This window comes from Silene latifolia, chromosome 10 (genome assembly GCF_048544455.1).
Source record: "Silene latifolia isolate original U9 population chromosome 10, ASM4854445v1, whole genome shotgun sequence".
Classification (NCBI taxonomy): domain Eukaryota; kingdom Viridiplantae; phylum Streptophyta; class Magnoliopsida; order Caryophyllales; family Caryophyllaceae; genus Silene; species Silene latifolia.
In genome coordinates this window covers 148,218,665-148,232,031 of record NC_133535.1, presented here as the reverse complement: position 1 = coordinate 148,232,031, position 13,367 = coordinate 148,218,665, and the positions used below count along the sequence as shown (strand labels likewise).

Below are 13,367 nucleotides of genomic sequence, written 5' to 3'. Positions count from 1 at the left end.
AAACACGCTTAACTGTGGAGTTCTTTCGCATGGATAACCAGAAAAGAAAGTGCACTTTGTTGATATGAGTAGTACTTAAGCACTAGTCAGATTTTAAGCCTATTAATGAACCTCTTCAAGGAGAAACCCCACCCGAATAACGTTTTCGGTTCAGTGGAGTATTACAAATCCATCATAAAACCCACCTTTATATTTTTTTAATATTTTTAACCTCTCTATTCTCTTTCCCTATGTACTTTTAATATTTTTTTTAATCCGCTCTTTAATACCCGTGTAAAAAGCAAACGTGTAAAGTAGAGTTGAACGGAAGAAGTACAAGTATTCCAAAATAATTGTCTGGGCCTATTATCCATTTTTTTGATAAGGCCCAATATCCTTGACGTAATAAATTTGATACTCTTGCAGACTGCAGTTGCTAAATTGAGCTTAACAACCTCTTATAAAAAAATAAAAAGATAAATAAATGAGTGAAACGGTTTCACTGAGACGATATTAACCTAAGAATGTGAGATCAATCTTTTGATTATGCATTTGGAGTGAGTGGAAGAACAAAGGATCTAAGGTGGGGATGTCTCTTAATCATATAATTAATCTACTATACATAATTAATCATTGTGGTAATGATTTCTGCTTCCAACTGTTAAAGCGCAAAAGGTACATTAATCAACCTCGCTACAATGGTTTTAGCTATCTCCTTTAACATTTAGATTCTGTACAGAAATTAAAATATACTTTCTTTATGTCATTCAATTATTTACTACTTCTTTTACGTACATAGCAAAAAATGTTAATAACAATATAGCTAGGCTAATGTATCAATGTTTAAAATTGGACGATAGACAAAAAACTCGGGTTGCACACTATTATGGGCTTGAAGAGTGGTTAGTTTGTCTGTCGCCCCCGCACCGTGTCTTTGGGTTTCCACTTCGTGTTTTTGAGGAGTTTTGAGGTTCAGGGATTTGAACCGTGACGACCTTGGCCACACGACTCGATATCATGATAGATGAACCAACTAAACCAAAACCTTAAGGTGATGGTTGAGGACTAACTATTATAAATATTCATATTAATATTACTCCGTAGTAAAATAATTTTGCAAAATAATTTTGTATTTTTGTAACGAGAGAATGGGGATTTAGAAATTCAATATTGTGACGAGATATTAATAGGGTTTTAGAAATTCGATGTTTTGTTAATTGTTATTAGTAGCTTAATTTTGTTACAGTACAATAAGAAATAATTATGCTAGGGTCGCTAACACAGTAACACATGATGTGAAGTTAAGATCCTACAGCACACGTGCGAGGCCGTATGGCCGTAATTATGAGTTCATAAATATAAACCATAAAATTCCATTGTACGTACGTGTGTACTAATTACATTGAATCTTGCACTTCAAGAAGCAGCAATAAGAAGCAGCAACGTAGCATCCTATAACAGTGGCGGAGTCAAAATTTACGGTTAGTGGGAGGAGAAATTTCAAGAAGAACGAACGAGTAATGATGTAGGAAAAACTTGGAAAGTTACATTTTTGAACTTTTCTGTCATATATTTAGAATTAAGAACTGAGACCCACGATTAAAGAGAAGTTTATTGCATAGCAATTGGAGTAGTAAATTACAAATTTTGAGTAAGCTAGGTTCCTCTCCATTTCTTACAAAGAATGGATAATTTGGATTAAATTGTGTGATGATTTAATGATTGTAATTATTTCATAAAAGTAATGTTTGAATGGATGGAGAGATATAATACTACTATAAAATATGTGTGTATTAAAGAGAAAGTGGGGAAATGAATAAGATCCAAATTGACAAATTCCGAAACCATGTGCATGGTGCACAACAGCACGACACTATGAGTAATCAATATATCTCCCTTGTGACAGATATTACCCGTCACAAAATAGCAACTCATAAAGTAATAACCATGGTTATTACTTATTCCTAAGCCACAATCATGTTTAAACCGAATAAACCATTTGTTAATGTAAAGAAATTTATCATTTATAAATTACTTTTACTAGAACTGGACCGCTAAAATTAATAAAATGATATGCTTTCTCATCTTCGCCACATCATATGTGAGGTTCTTTTTCCGGCGGTTAACTAGGCCTCAAATTTTTTGGGCTAGTTTTTTTTTTTTTTTTTTTTTTCTCTCTCTTCTGCTTCATAACCTGCCGGTTGCCACCTAGCCACCTAGGTCACATATATAACCCTGAACTCTTATACTTATTATTGATAATCGATAGAGTATATATACTCAATACCAGATGGCACAGTCCAAAACTGTCAAACCATACATGATAACTCTAGTCTCTAACCATTTGGCTATAGAGAGCCAAGACAGGGGCAAATTCAACAAGTGTGAAACTACGAATATACGAGAGTATTTAAAATATGCGAAGCATTACAGATTTAAAGGATTTTGTTTGTGACGGTCTCTTTAAATATATCTCTCACAGCGCTTTTCCACTTGCCCTCCCAGCTACTTACTCTTGTTGGAAGTAATGCAAAGGCTAGTAATATTGTCAAGGATATATTACGTTTTAGAGAAGTATTTCATTACCTCGTAAGAGAATCTCTACATTGTCTCCACTACTTGCATGTTTATAGCCACTAACTTCATGTTTTTGGCCCATGTTTATGGTTGTTGTTATGCCACCATCATTGTGATTATGGTGTTAATTAATCACTATAATTATGAGAAGTTTGCAGTCTCTCGATACATCTTCATATATTATTTACTGCTTCTCTATGTTAATTTTGAGCATGCCATATGAGTTCAAACTCTTAGTACTTGGCACACAACTTTTATGAGTGTTTTGTGACCTTGAGGGACGACGCCTATATCAATTTTGTACCATGGTCGGTGCGATTTCGTTTCTCATTCATTGATCTCCATACCACGACACAACATCACATATTCTCTCAATATATCTTCGCCCCTACTATTACCTTATATTTTCAACAACTCTCCCACTTGCTCCTTTAGCCCACGTTTCTTCAAAGTGACAGATTTATCCGTCATAAATGAGAATTTGTGTTACAGATTACCATACAAAAGTTACAAACTTACAATGTTACATTATTGACCCAAAGCACTAAATATATATGCTTTGAAACCAAATTGGGGCCTCCTAGTTGAATCATGAGCATAACAAACTGTGTATCAAACATCCAAGCTGTGTGGTTGGTTGTCATTCTCACTCAAAACCAAAAAAAAAGTCTTACTCTTACCCACTTCTCCATAATAATTTATCAATGTCGTTTTTACGGGCCCTTTGAGTGTGCCATTGAGTTGTATCATGGTTTGCAATCGTAAATTGGTACTTGGTTTTGTATAAGATCGTTGTTAAAAAGCATAATTGTTTTCGTTATTATACACACAAAAATGTGCTTTTGAGTGTAGCGTGAAGCCTGTTTAATGGAAAATTTGTTATACAATGTTTAAACTGGGGAAAATTTTAGTATTTTAACGGGATATTTATATTATTAATTAATATAATATTTGCGAATAAAATTGATCTTGAGATTGACTAAATGAAAACGATAGACTTGACATTGTGGTATCGATGAATTGATGATGAAAATTTTGAAATAATGCAGAAACATAGTCCCATGATAAAGATGGAAGAGACAAAGTCATATGGTTGTGATGTGTATTTAACAAAGAACAAGGTTGTGATGTGTATGTAACAAAGAACAAATTATGTAAAATGAATAGACTTGGGAAGACTGGGTATGCCGACATTTAATTTCATTGAGGAAAATGTAATATATTCAGCTTCTTAATCTGATTTCTCAACTATGCTTTAGAGTAACTAACTCGAGCTTTATCCATGCTTGAACAATTTTAAAGCTACCAATTAATTGTTGATAGGCAACAAATATAACAATTGTGTGAAAAAGAAAACATTTGATGTAGTTGACTGTGTTTGCTTAAAAGACTCAGTTTGAGAGAGTTTTGATACTCCGTAAGTCTGAGATCAAGTGAAAATGTTAGAAGTTTAAAACAAGTCCAAAAAATAAAATCACACTTCCCATTTCGAATTTTTTGTACATTTGCTTATGGTGCGAATTTTTAGGATCTTACATACATGTGGCTTTTAAAGAAGCCATTGAATAGAAGGGAGTACTGTGTAGCTAATTATAGGTTGTAAGACCCATATTGAGTCGAGAGATAAAAAAGGGTAAGGGAGTACTCGCAGTTTTATCGAGCGTTCAAATTTGAAGTTGTCAATAAATACAGGCCAGATTTGTAACGATGCGATGATAATTGTAGACTGATTTAAAGCAATGATGTTACACTCTTCAAATTTGATCTTACAAAAGAGTCATCTCAAATTAACCTATTTGCCATCTCAAATTAAATTTCGAGACTTCATTAAACTTTTTTTTTTGAAGGGAAAACGGATGGGGTTTTATATCATCTCCGCTAAAGCGGAAATGGCGTACGAAAAGTCTGCAGACATTACAATAACATCCCCAATCGTTTCACACAATCTAGCAACCGAATGAGCTACCGTATTCCCACCACGCTTAACACGAGAAACTACATGACCTGGAAACGAAATAAGAAGGTGACTAATGTCATCTACGCAGAGGCCCATTGAAGTTCGAGTAATCATCTTGATCTTATATAAAATATAAATGATCGGAACAGAGTGAGTAACTCATAATCATAATCATAATCATAAAATGTAAAAGCCCAAACGAAACTCAATCACAAAGCCCAACCACACACCTCTTAAAACCCTCGCAAATCCTCTTCCTCAATTCCCAAAACCCTCAATCCCCATTTATCATCGCCGAAACCCTAAATCCCCAAATCAATCCTCTCAACCCTCGACAGAAAATGGTGAAATTCCTGAAATCAGGAAAAGCAGTCATCCTTCTGCAAGGCCGATACGCAGGAAAGAAAGCAGTAATCATCAAGAACTACGATGAAGGAACAAACGATCGCAAATACGGTCATTGTCTTGTCGCCGGAATTTCCAAATACCCTAGCAAGGTAATCAAGAAAGATTCTGCTAAAAAACAAGCTAAGAAATCTAGGGTTAAGAGTTTTGTTAAAATGGTTAATTACAATCATATTATGCCTACTCGTTATACTCTTGATGTTGATCTTAAAGAAGTTGTTTCTGCTGATGTTCTTGGAAGTCGTGATAAGAAAGTTACTGCTGCTAAGGAGGTGAAAGCCCGGTTCGAGGAACGGTTTAAGACTGGGAAGAACCGTTGGTTTTTTAGCAAGCTCAGGTTTTGATCGGTTCGGTTCGACTTTTGATAAGTATGGCGTAGTTTATGTTTTTAATTAATGTTTCGATACATTTTAAGACGATGAGAATGATTTTGGGTTTTAATTTGTATTGTTTTATGTTGAACAAGTTCTGGATTTTTACTATGGTACTGAATTAGGAATTGCGTAATTTGTTGCGGTTATGTTTAGAGTTTTGTGTGATTTGTTTTTGGTTTACGTATTCTGTCTCGGTTATTTGTTTACCTGATACGTCTTTAGTTTGGGTAAGTCTCCTGTAAAACTGTTTTACAATATTCACATTGTAAAACCATTTAATGAAGGACCTTAATTCCTTGATCATGGAAAGTGGTAATTGGCGGAAGTTGTTTTAGTGGGGGTTTTAGGTAAAGGTTATGTAAAACGGTTTTATATAAGAATTGTTGTTTTTATGGATGCTTGGGATGTTGTAGTTAGTAATTTGGTGTTTTAATTTGTGGTGATTGTTGAATAGAAGGTTATATAGGGGGGCTGTTTAATTTGATTATTGGTCTCTTGTTTATGGTTTTTGCAAGTTTTAAGGGGTGGGTAGTTTAATTGAAGAAGAGTGTTCGTTTAGTACCGAGGTGATTATTGAGTAGAAGGTTTGATAGATGGGTTTGTTTAATTTGATTAATCTGTTTCGATCATACATATTTGTATACGCTTCACGTGTTTTTGATTGGTGGGCACTGGGCAGTGTAATTGGTGGGGAATGATTGTTTGGACAGTGTGATTAAATTGATGTTAGTGCGGACTTGGATATGTTATGCCATTGTTAGGGATTTTGTGTGATATGTTTCGATTTTGGATTTGTTCATTTAAATCTGGCTTGTTCGGTCTCAATAATTTGTTAACCTTTTATTTGAAATCTCCTCCCAAGAATGAAGAAGATGTAAACATTCTCGGTCATTTGTTAACCTTTGGTTACAATTCTCCTCCCAAGAATGAAAAGATGTAAACATTCTTGGTCATTTGTTAACCTTTGGTTAGAATTTTCCTCCCAAGAATGAAAAGATGTAAACATTTGAATGGGACGGAGGGAGGGAGGATGTTGAGGTGTTAAATTTGTGGTGATTTGTGAGGGTAGAAGGTTAGATTGATGTTTGAGATGATATAAGGTTGGTAGGGTCAATCTGGCCTGGCCTATGAATGATTTTTACCGTTTGGTTGCATTACTATTTGTGGTTATTTTTGAGAGTAGAAGGTTAGAGAGGTGTAATCCTTCTGTCCCGAATGACTGTTTACCTGTGTGTGTTTCTATTGTGAGGTGCACTTTATTCAAAGGTGAATAAATGATTTTGGCGGTTGGGTAGGTATAGCTTGATCATGTTGTTTCAATGGGTATAATTAAAACTTTTGAATGTTGCTGGCAAATACAATGAGAGGTTCCCGTTTTTATCAGTACTAGACAGGTGTGTTGAAGGATGTTTAGGAGCTTTACTGTTTCATATTACGTTTGGGGTTAATTTTTGAGAGTAGAAGAGTATAGAGGCGGTAAAATTTCTTTATTCTTCATTTCTTGTAGTATCGTTTTTGATGTATGTTAGTATAGTAGTTTAGCTACATGTTCTATGAGTTCTATCACAAGGTTGCTGTGAATGGTATTGCGACTTACTTTGGAAGTTGCGTACCTACAGGATTATGTTATGTATATATAGCAGAGTCCAATTTGTTGTTTTGTTGATTGAAGCTGTGTGTTAGCATCGAATGTTGTTACAAATGCTTATCAAGTTATCTTTCTGTTTCTCCGTACTAGTTTGTTTCAATTGTATAAACTTCTTTGTCAAGTTAGGATTGCTATCCTATGTGTGGTAGCTAGGCTATTCTGATAGCAGAATACGTTTTTGCGTGGGTTACGAAGACACATCACTGTACCCTTTCGGATTATAGTATGACTTGATCCATGGCTGTAATGGCTTTGTGAATCCTCTCATCTTGAATCAGCCTGTCATTATAGGCCAACTCAAATTCGCCTTTGAGGTATTTAGAAAATCACGGCAACTTACATCCGTGATGATCTTACCCATGTAAACATTTGTGATGATGACCTTACCCATTTATTTACCAAGCTTAGGTAGTGCTAGGTTTGCATAGGATGGAAATATGAAATGTATCTTTTGTTACTTTCAGGAAGTTTACTGTCATTTCTACTGGCATTATAAGACCCAAAACTAGTTTGATTGATTTTATTGCAGTAATGGAAAAATGAGATGGATATCTTTCGGGCTGTGTACATATAGTTTATCTTGAATTAGTGAAATATCCCTCCCCTCCAAAAATTTTGCCTCCTTCTGGAAGGAAGGGCATATTACAGAGAAAAAGGATTACGCATCCGGCGAAGACAGGCACTCAGAAGCTGGAAAGATATACACATTTTTTTTTGAAAGATATTACCATTTATAAATATAGTTTTTGAAAGATTATTATATTTTTTTAGTGTAATGTTTTAGTAAATGTGCTCAAAAACTTTATACTAAAGCAGAATTCAAAAACTTTAAAATAAAACTCAGAAAATAAACAATAAGAGGTACTACCTCAGATGTATAGTCTATGAACTGCATATTACAGTTGAGCCGTTGATGTGTTTTAAGACTTTTAAGCTGGCTGTCGATTTCCGATGACCTTACCCAATGAATTAGCTTACTAGGTGCAAGTTTTACATGAGATGAAACAGATCTTTCTTACCTATTGAACTAGCTTAGGAGGAGCAACTTTTACAAAATATGAGACCGATATTTCCTAACTTTTAGGAAGTCTTCTTGCATTGTAGGACATGAGTCACATGACCAGTTTGATTATTTCTTTTAATCTTTTGCTTGAATTTGTGAATCTCGTGGCTTACACAGTCGAGAAGGCATGTTGCATTGTAGTCCCTAGTTCAAATATCATGCAAACTTTAGACTGTTTTTGCGCATCACTTCGTATTGTAGTCCCTAGATCCTTCCTCGACCCTAAATCCGTCATTTTTTCAACTGTTGTTGTGTTTTATCCTCACCCTGAAAGAAATCTATTCCGTAGCTTTTGGCGTTTTTTTTTTTTTTTTTTTTTTTTTTTTTTTTTTTTTTTGTTTTTTTTGTTTTGTGTTATTGAGTTATTTTTTTTCATATATGAATTAAGTTTGACGAGAAGTAGTTTCAAAGTATATGAAATATTCGAGGATGACTCAACGTCGTGTTTGCCTGCAAATATCAAGTCCATGCCTTATATTTCTATTTCAATAACCGTTCTTAATTAAGAAGATGAAGAAGGCAACCAACTTTATTCAAACTACCTAAATAGCATATCCGATACAAGGCAATTAACGGGTTTTGCTCCGTCTCTTCAATTCACGACGACATATTCATGCGGTTGAATCTCCTTGCAAGGCAAGTGGGGTCTTGCCAAAACTTCTCGCAATCCTCCTCCCCCTGCCCCCTACACCATCTTCGAACCCGCGCATAACATCCCTCTTCTATCTCCTCCAGCATGTCCCTAGCCCGCCTAACAACACTCAACGGGTCCACCTCCTTCGAGTCAAAAATTACCTTGTTGCGATGTTCCCACAAAGCCCATCAACCCACCATAAACAAGGCATGTTCCGGACACCCAAACTCCTTCCACCTCGCTTCAACCCAATCTCGTACGCCACCTCCCCTACCTCCCTCTTCCTCCTCAAATCTGAGACCCTCCCAAACCCGTCTGGCAATGGCACAATCACGAAATAAATTTAGTTTTCATTTGGTAATCATTTTACAGTTAGTCTTACTGAAGACGGGTCAGAGCAAGTGACGGGTAATGCCACTCACAAAACGGATATGGGGGACAAGGTGGGGGCACTCCCATGTGCTTCCCTCTCTCCTCTATTTGGGTCATTTGTGAGAGGAAATGGTATCCGTCACTCCAAAGTGACGGATACGTGCCGTTTTCAATGAGATTTTGTGATCATTTTATTGCTCTTATATGGAAACCCTTCTGTGTTTTACATGTGGAGATTCACTATAGGAAGAGTATATTAATCAAGTTTATATATCAAGAATGGATAGTATGCTTTGGATTAGAGAAAGTAAACCGGTTTGTATTGTGGGTGAAATAAGAAATTGTGATTATGTAAGGGTTATGGTGGATGCTGGATGGAGGGGGACTGAGAAAGCGGGAATTGGTTGGGAAGGTGTATTAGGGAATGGGCAAAGATGTTGCAGTGAGGTGAGGAAGATTAGAGCTGAGTCACCAGGGACTGGGGGTGTTAGCGGTTATGTTATGGGCTCAGGAGCAAGGCATACGACACTTAGAGATCTCTACGGACTGTATTTCAATTGTCTATCAACTAGTTGGTATTGAACGAACGCATCACCTCCTTAAAGCGCTTCTAAAGGATGTTATTGGGGCTGCCGCTTTTTTTCATTGTTTAGCTATTAGTTTTATTCTTAGATCGTTTAATAAAAGAGCACATGGACTTGCATGTAAGGCTATGGATAGTTAGGTGTACCTTCTTTTACAGCTGCCAAAAAAAAAAAAAAAATACTCCGTATTACTATTTGCTATCATCTTATGAAAATTAGTAGTGGATATACAATGGGTCTATTATCGACTTCATTTGTATTTTTTAAATTGTTTTCGTGCGCAAATAAAACATATGATGTAGTTGTCAGTTGATGCCGACTGTTTGCTCAAAAGACTCGGTTTAAGACCCATAATAAACGATAATAATAATTGCGACTTGTCAGTGAAAAATGTAAACCATGTTTATCGTTTGAAAGAGTTTTGATAAGTCTGAGATCAAGTGAAAATGTTGGAGCCTTGGAGGTCTAAAACACGTCCAAATAATAAAATAGTCCGTAACTAATCATAGGTTGTAAGACCCATTTTGAGTCTGAGATAAAGAGAGCCCGGCCAGGTAGGCTTAAAAATCAAATTACTGACCTAAACATCAGACTGCATATTATACTACCAGCTCAAGTAAAATAGATAACATCAACAATGATGTTATAACCTCGATATAGGATTGAAAGCCAATGACTTTGGAGTCCGCGCTAATTCGAACTGACAAAGATAATATCGTCTTAGCAGTACAACAAGAATGTACTGAATTGCACAAGAACACAACCTGAGAAGCTAAGATGCAAATAAAGGGGCAAAATAACTCAACTCTCTCTAGAAATTTTAAACAGTACAACAAAATACTCGAATTGTTGAAGCAATCTGATGTTCACAAAGTACTGAGTTCTCATAATGCTTAAATCAAACAAAAACAAAGGGTCATTACACCTAATAACTGCCTACAATGCAGAAAGTAACACGTAACACCAACTGCTCAAAGATCTTGGACGCTCAAACCTGCAATCAATACGGAGAAGTTTGTAAGCATAATAAGAGCGTAAGTAATAAATCTAATGCATTCCTACTTCTTCTCTACCTCAACAAAATTGAAAGCAAGAGGATGGGTCTCAAGACTCCATGTCTTACGACAACAAATGGTATTTGCTGTTAGCCATAAGTAACCCTACTAACAGTTAGGAAGATAAGATTAATGGGTAGCTTATATTTAAAAGGTGTGCGGTACCACCACAACAAAACGCAAGGCAAGGTGCACTGTCTATGGATAGACTCCTCCGAACACTGTTTTATGACATAGTACTCTATAGAGCTGATCATGGGCCGGGCCTATGCGGGCTTGGGCCAGGCCGAGATGATAAAAATGGCCCACATGTGCGGATTGGGCTGGACCGGGCCAAATGAGAGGGCCTATTTAGCGAGCCCAAGCCCGACCCTTATGGGCTAAATCGGGCTTTTGGGCCTATATGGGCTTTTCGGACCCTAAAATTTACGACTTACCAAACGAGATAAGTAGTATAATACCTTCAACTTGTACTTTAAATGTGCACTTAGTATAAAAAATCGTACAAAGTATGATGAAATACATATGAATTAATCTCCAAAAATAGAATAAAAGACAATCATCGACACATTATAATGCTTAATCATATCTAGTAGATATGATTTATGTTACGTGAACACCGCTTTTAAAACTCAATAAATATATACATGAGTTTATAAGGAATTATATATAAAATTTACGCTACTTAAACAAATTTTATAAGAAAAATATTCCTTAATTAATAAATATGGGCCGGGTCGGGCCAAAATTTGGGCCAAATGCTTGGCCCAAACCCGGCCCAAAAGTACATTGGGCTTTTTTGGACCGGCCCATGGGCTTTTTTGGGCCAAAATAAAAGGCCCAAGCCCTTCAAAAAAGCGGGCTGGGCCGAGTCGGGCCAATGGGCTTGGGCCATTTGATCACCTCTAGTACTCTACTAGCATAGTAGAAAACTAGTTTTCACCATGTTACTGAATTCTTACACCAAACATTGGAGGAACAAAAACAACACCAATTATTGAATTTTATTGTGGAAAATTCAATTGTGAGCTGTCAACTGTCACAATGAATTTCAGCAACACTAGCATAACCTACATATATACTAGTAATCGCAAGCAGTCAAACAACACGTATTTGTAATTTTGAGCAGATTTGATCATTGAAATGCTATGTGACAATAGTGAATTCAAGCAGTTAGCCTACATATATACTAGTAGCAGTCGAATACTTCTAAATTTGAGAAGATTTGATCATTGCTCATGTTAGTTACACAGAAAGAAGAAACTAGGTTGCAAGCGGAGACGATCAATACAACAGATGAAGACCAGGATCGCAGAGGCAGATACAAACCTGGGGGAAGAGATTGCTTCAGCTTGTCAGCCTTCTCCTTGTCATGAACACAGAGGGTGTACAGGTACTTGGAGCAACGAACCTTGAACTTGACGATATCCTTGCTTCTCTTGATCTTCACAAACCTTGCATCTTTCCTCCTGGCAGTTAGGAGGAAATCCTTGATCTCATGAATCTGCTTCGGCTGCATTCATCAACAAAACCCTTAGTCAATGCATTCATGCTTACAAATCACCAATACCCAATACTCCCAATAAAAAATTAAAAACAATCACACACAAACTCCCCACATCAACAACAAGCACCATTCTCCATATCCAAAAAAACCCGCCTTGGTATACTTTTTCGATTATGTGTTACAAATTACGACACATAACTTTAAAACACTGTCTATCTAATTATTTATCCCAAATCAACAAAGTTTCGTTTGATAAATTACGTTCATTCATAGTATAAGCTAGCAGATTGACTAATTTCAAATTGTATGCTGTAATCACACACAAACTCCCCACATCAACAAGAAGCAAATTTCTCCATATCCCAAAAACCCGCCTTGAACCCGATTCCAATATCAACTGGCACGCTATATTAGCTTCGTATACTCTTTTCGATTACGTGTTACAGATTACGACCCATAACTTTAAAACACTATCTACTTATTTATCCCAAAACATCCAAATTTCGTTCGATTGACTAAGTTCACAATAATATGCTGAAATTATACAGCGAAACCACCTCAAATACCCAGAATCATAAGAGTTTAGCTCAACTAAACAAATTTGAAAACAAAACAACCATACTTCTAAGCAAAAAACCACAAAAATGAGCAATAAATCAATGATTGAATTAACGAAGTATATAAATGTAAAGAAAACAATTAAATAAATTAAAGAAGGGAAGATGAGAAAGCAGTAAAACTGGTAGAGAAGAAGGAAAGAGGGATTGAGAGAGTACCATGGTTGATAGATTGAGGAAGAGAGAGAAAGAGGCGGATGAAGCAGTGTAGAGACTCAAGTATCTAAATCTAAAACCCTAGAAATGTGGAATTTTAGGGTTAATCAACATGGATTTCATGCCATTTTTTGGGCTTTGATTGAGGGACTCTTGTGATTTGGGCTTTCACCTTGTTCGGTTTTAAGATTGTAGTTTTAAAGAAGAGGTGACAATCGTGGATCCGAATCAAAAATTCGATAGAGTTTTTGGATAAAGTTGTAGAGTTTAGGGGACGTTTAGTTCGTGCGTGTATATGAGTTTGAAATCAGGAATTATTCGAGTGATATCGGTTTGGAACTTGATTCCTGATATCCTGTGTTTGTTTCAATTTTGGGTGGATTGTGGTTGAACTTCGGCCCTGTTCTTTTAGACTGAAATTATCTGAACTGAACTGAAT

General features: G+C 36.1%; 2 protein-coding genes across 2 annotated transcripts; one reads left to right on the top strand and one right to left on the bottom strand.

Annotated features, from left to right (window-relative positions):
* The first annotated feature begins 4,715 nt into the window (after positions 1-4,715).
* LOC141606283 (large ribosomal subunit protein eL27y-like) lies at positions 4,716-5,444 on the top strand. Its single transcript, XM_074425350.1, has one exon. It carries the CDS (start codon positions 4,855-4,857, stop codon positions 5,260-5,262), a length of 408 nt encoding a protein of 135 aa, XP_074281451.1. The 5' UTR covers positions 4,716-4,854; the 3' UTR covers positions 5,263-5,444.
* Positions 5,445-10,377: 4,933 nt separating this feature from the next.
* Positions 10,378-13,064, bottom strand: LOC141606282 (large ribosomal subunit protein eL38z/eL38y). The gene is made up of 3 exons (XM_074425349.1): positions 12,932-13,064; positions 11,978-12,161; positions 10,378-10,587 (listed from the first exon to the last, which is right to left on the bottom strand). Exons 1-3 carry the CDS (start codon positions 12,932-12,934, stop codon positions 10,565-10,567), a joined length of 210 nt encoding a protein of 69 aa, XP_074281450.1. The 5' UTR covers positions 12,935-13,064; the 3' UTR covers positions 10,378-10,564.
* Positions 13,065-13,367: the final 303 nt, after the last annotated feature.

Bases quoted from the DNA above. Each gene is read 5' to 3' on its own strand.
- LOC141606282 (XM_074425349.1), bottom strand. The intron at 10,588-11,977 runs GTTTGTATCTGC...TATTGATTGCAG, and splicing joins GAAGCAATCTCTTCCCCCAG to GTTTGAGCGTCCAAGATCTT.
- LOC141606283 (XM_074425350.1), top strand. From the start codon at position 4,855: ATGGTGAAATTCCTGAAATCAGGAAAAGCAGTCATCCTTCTGCAAGGC.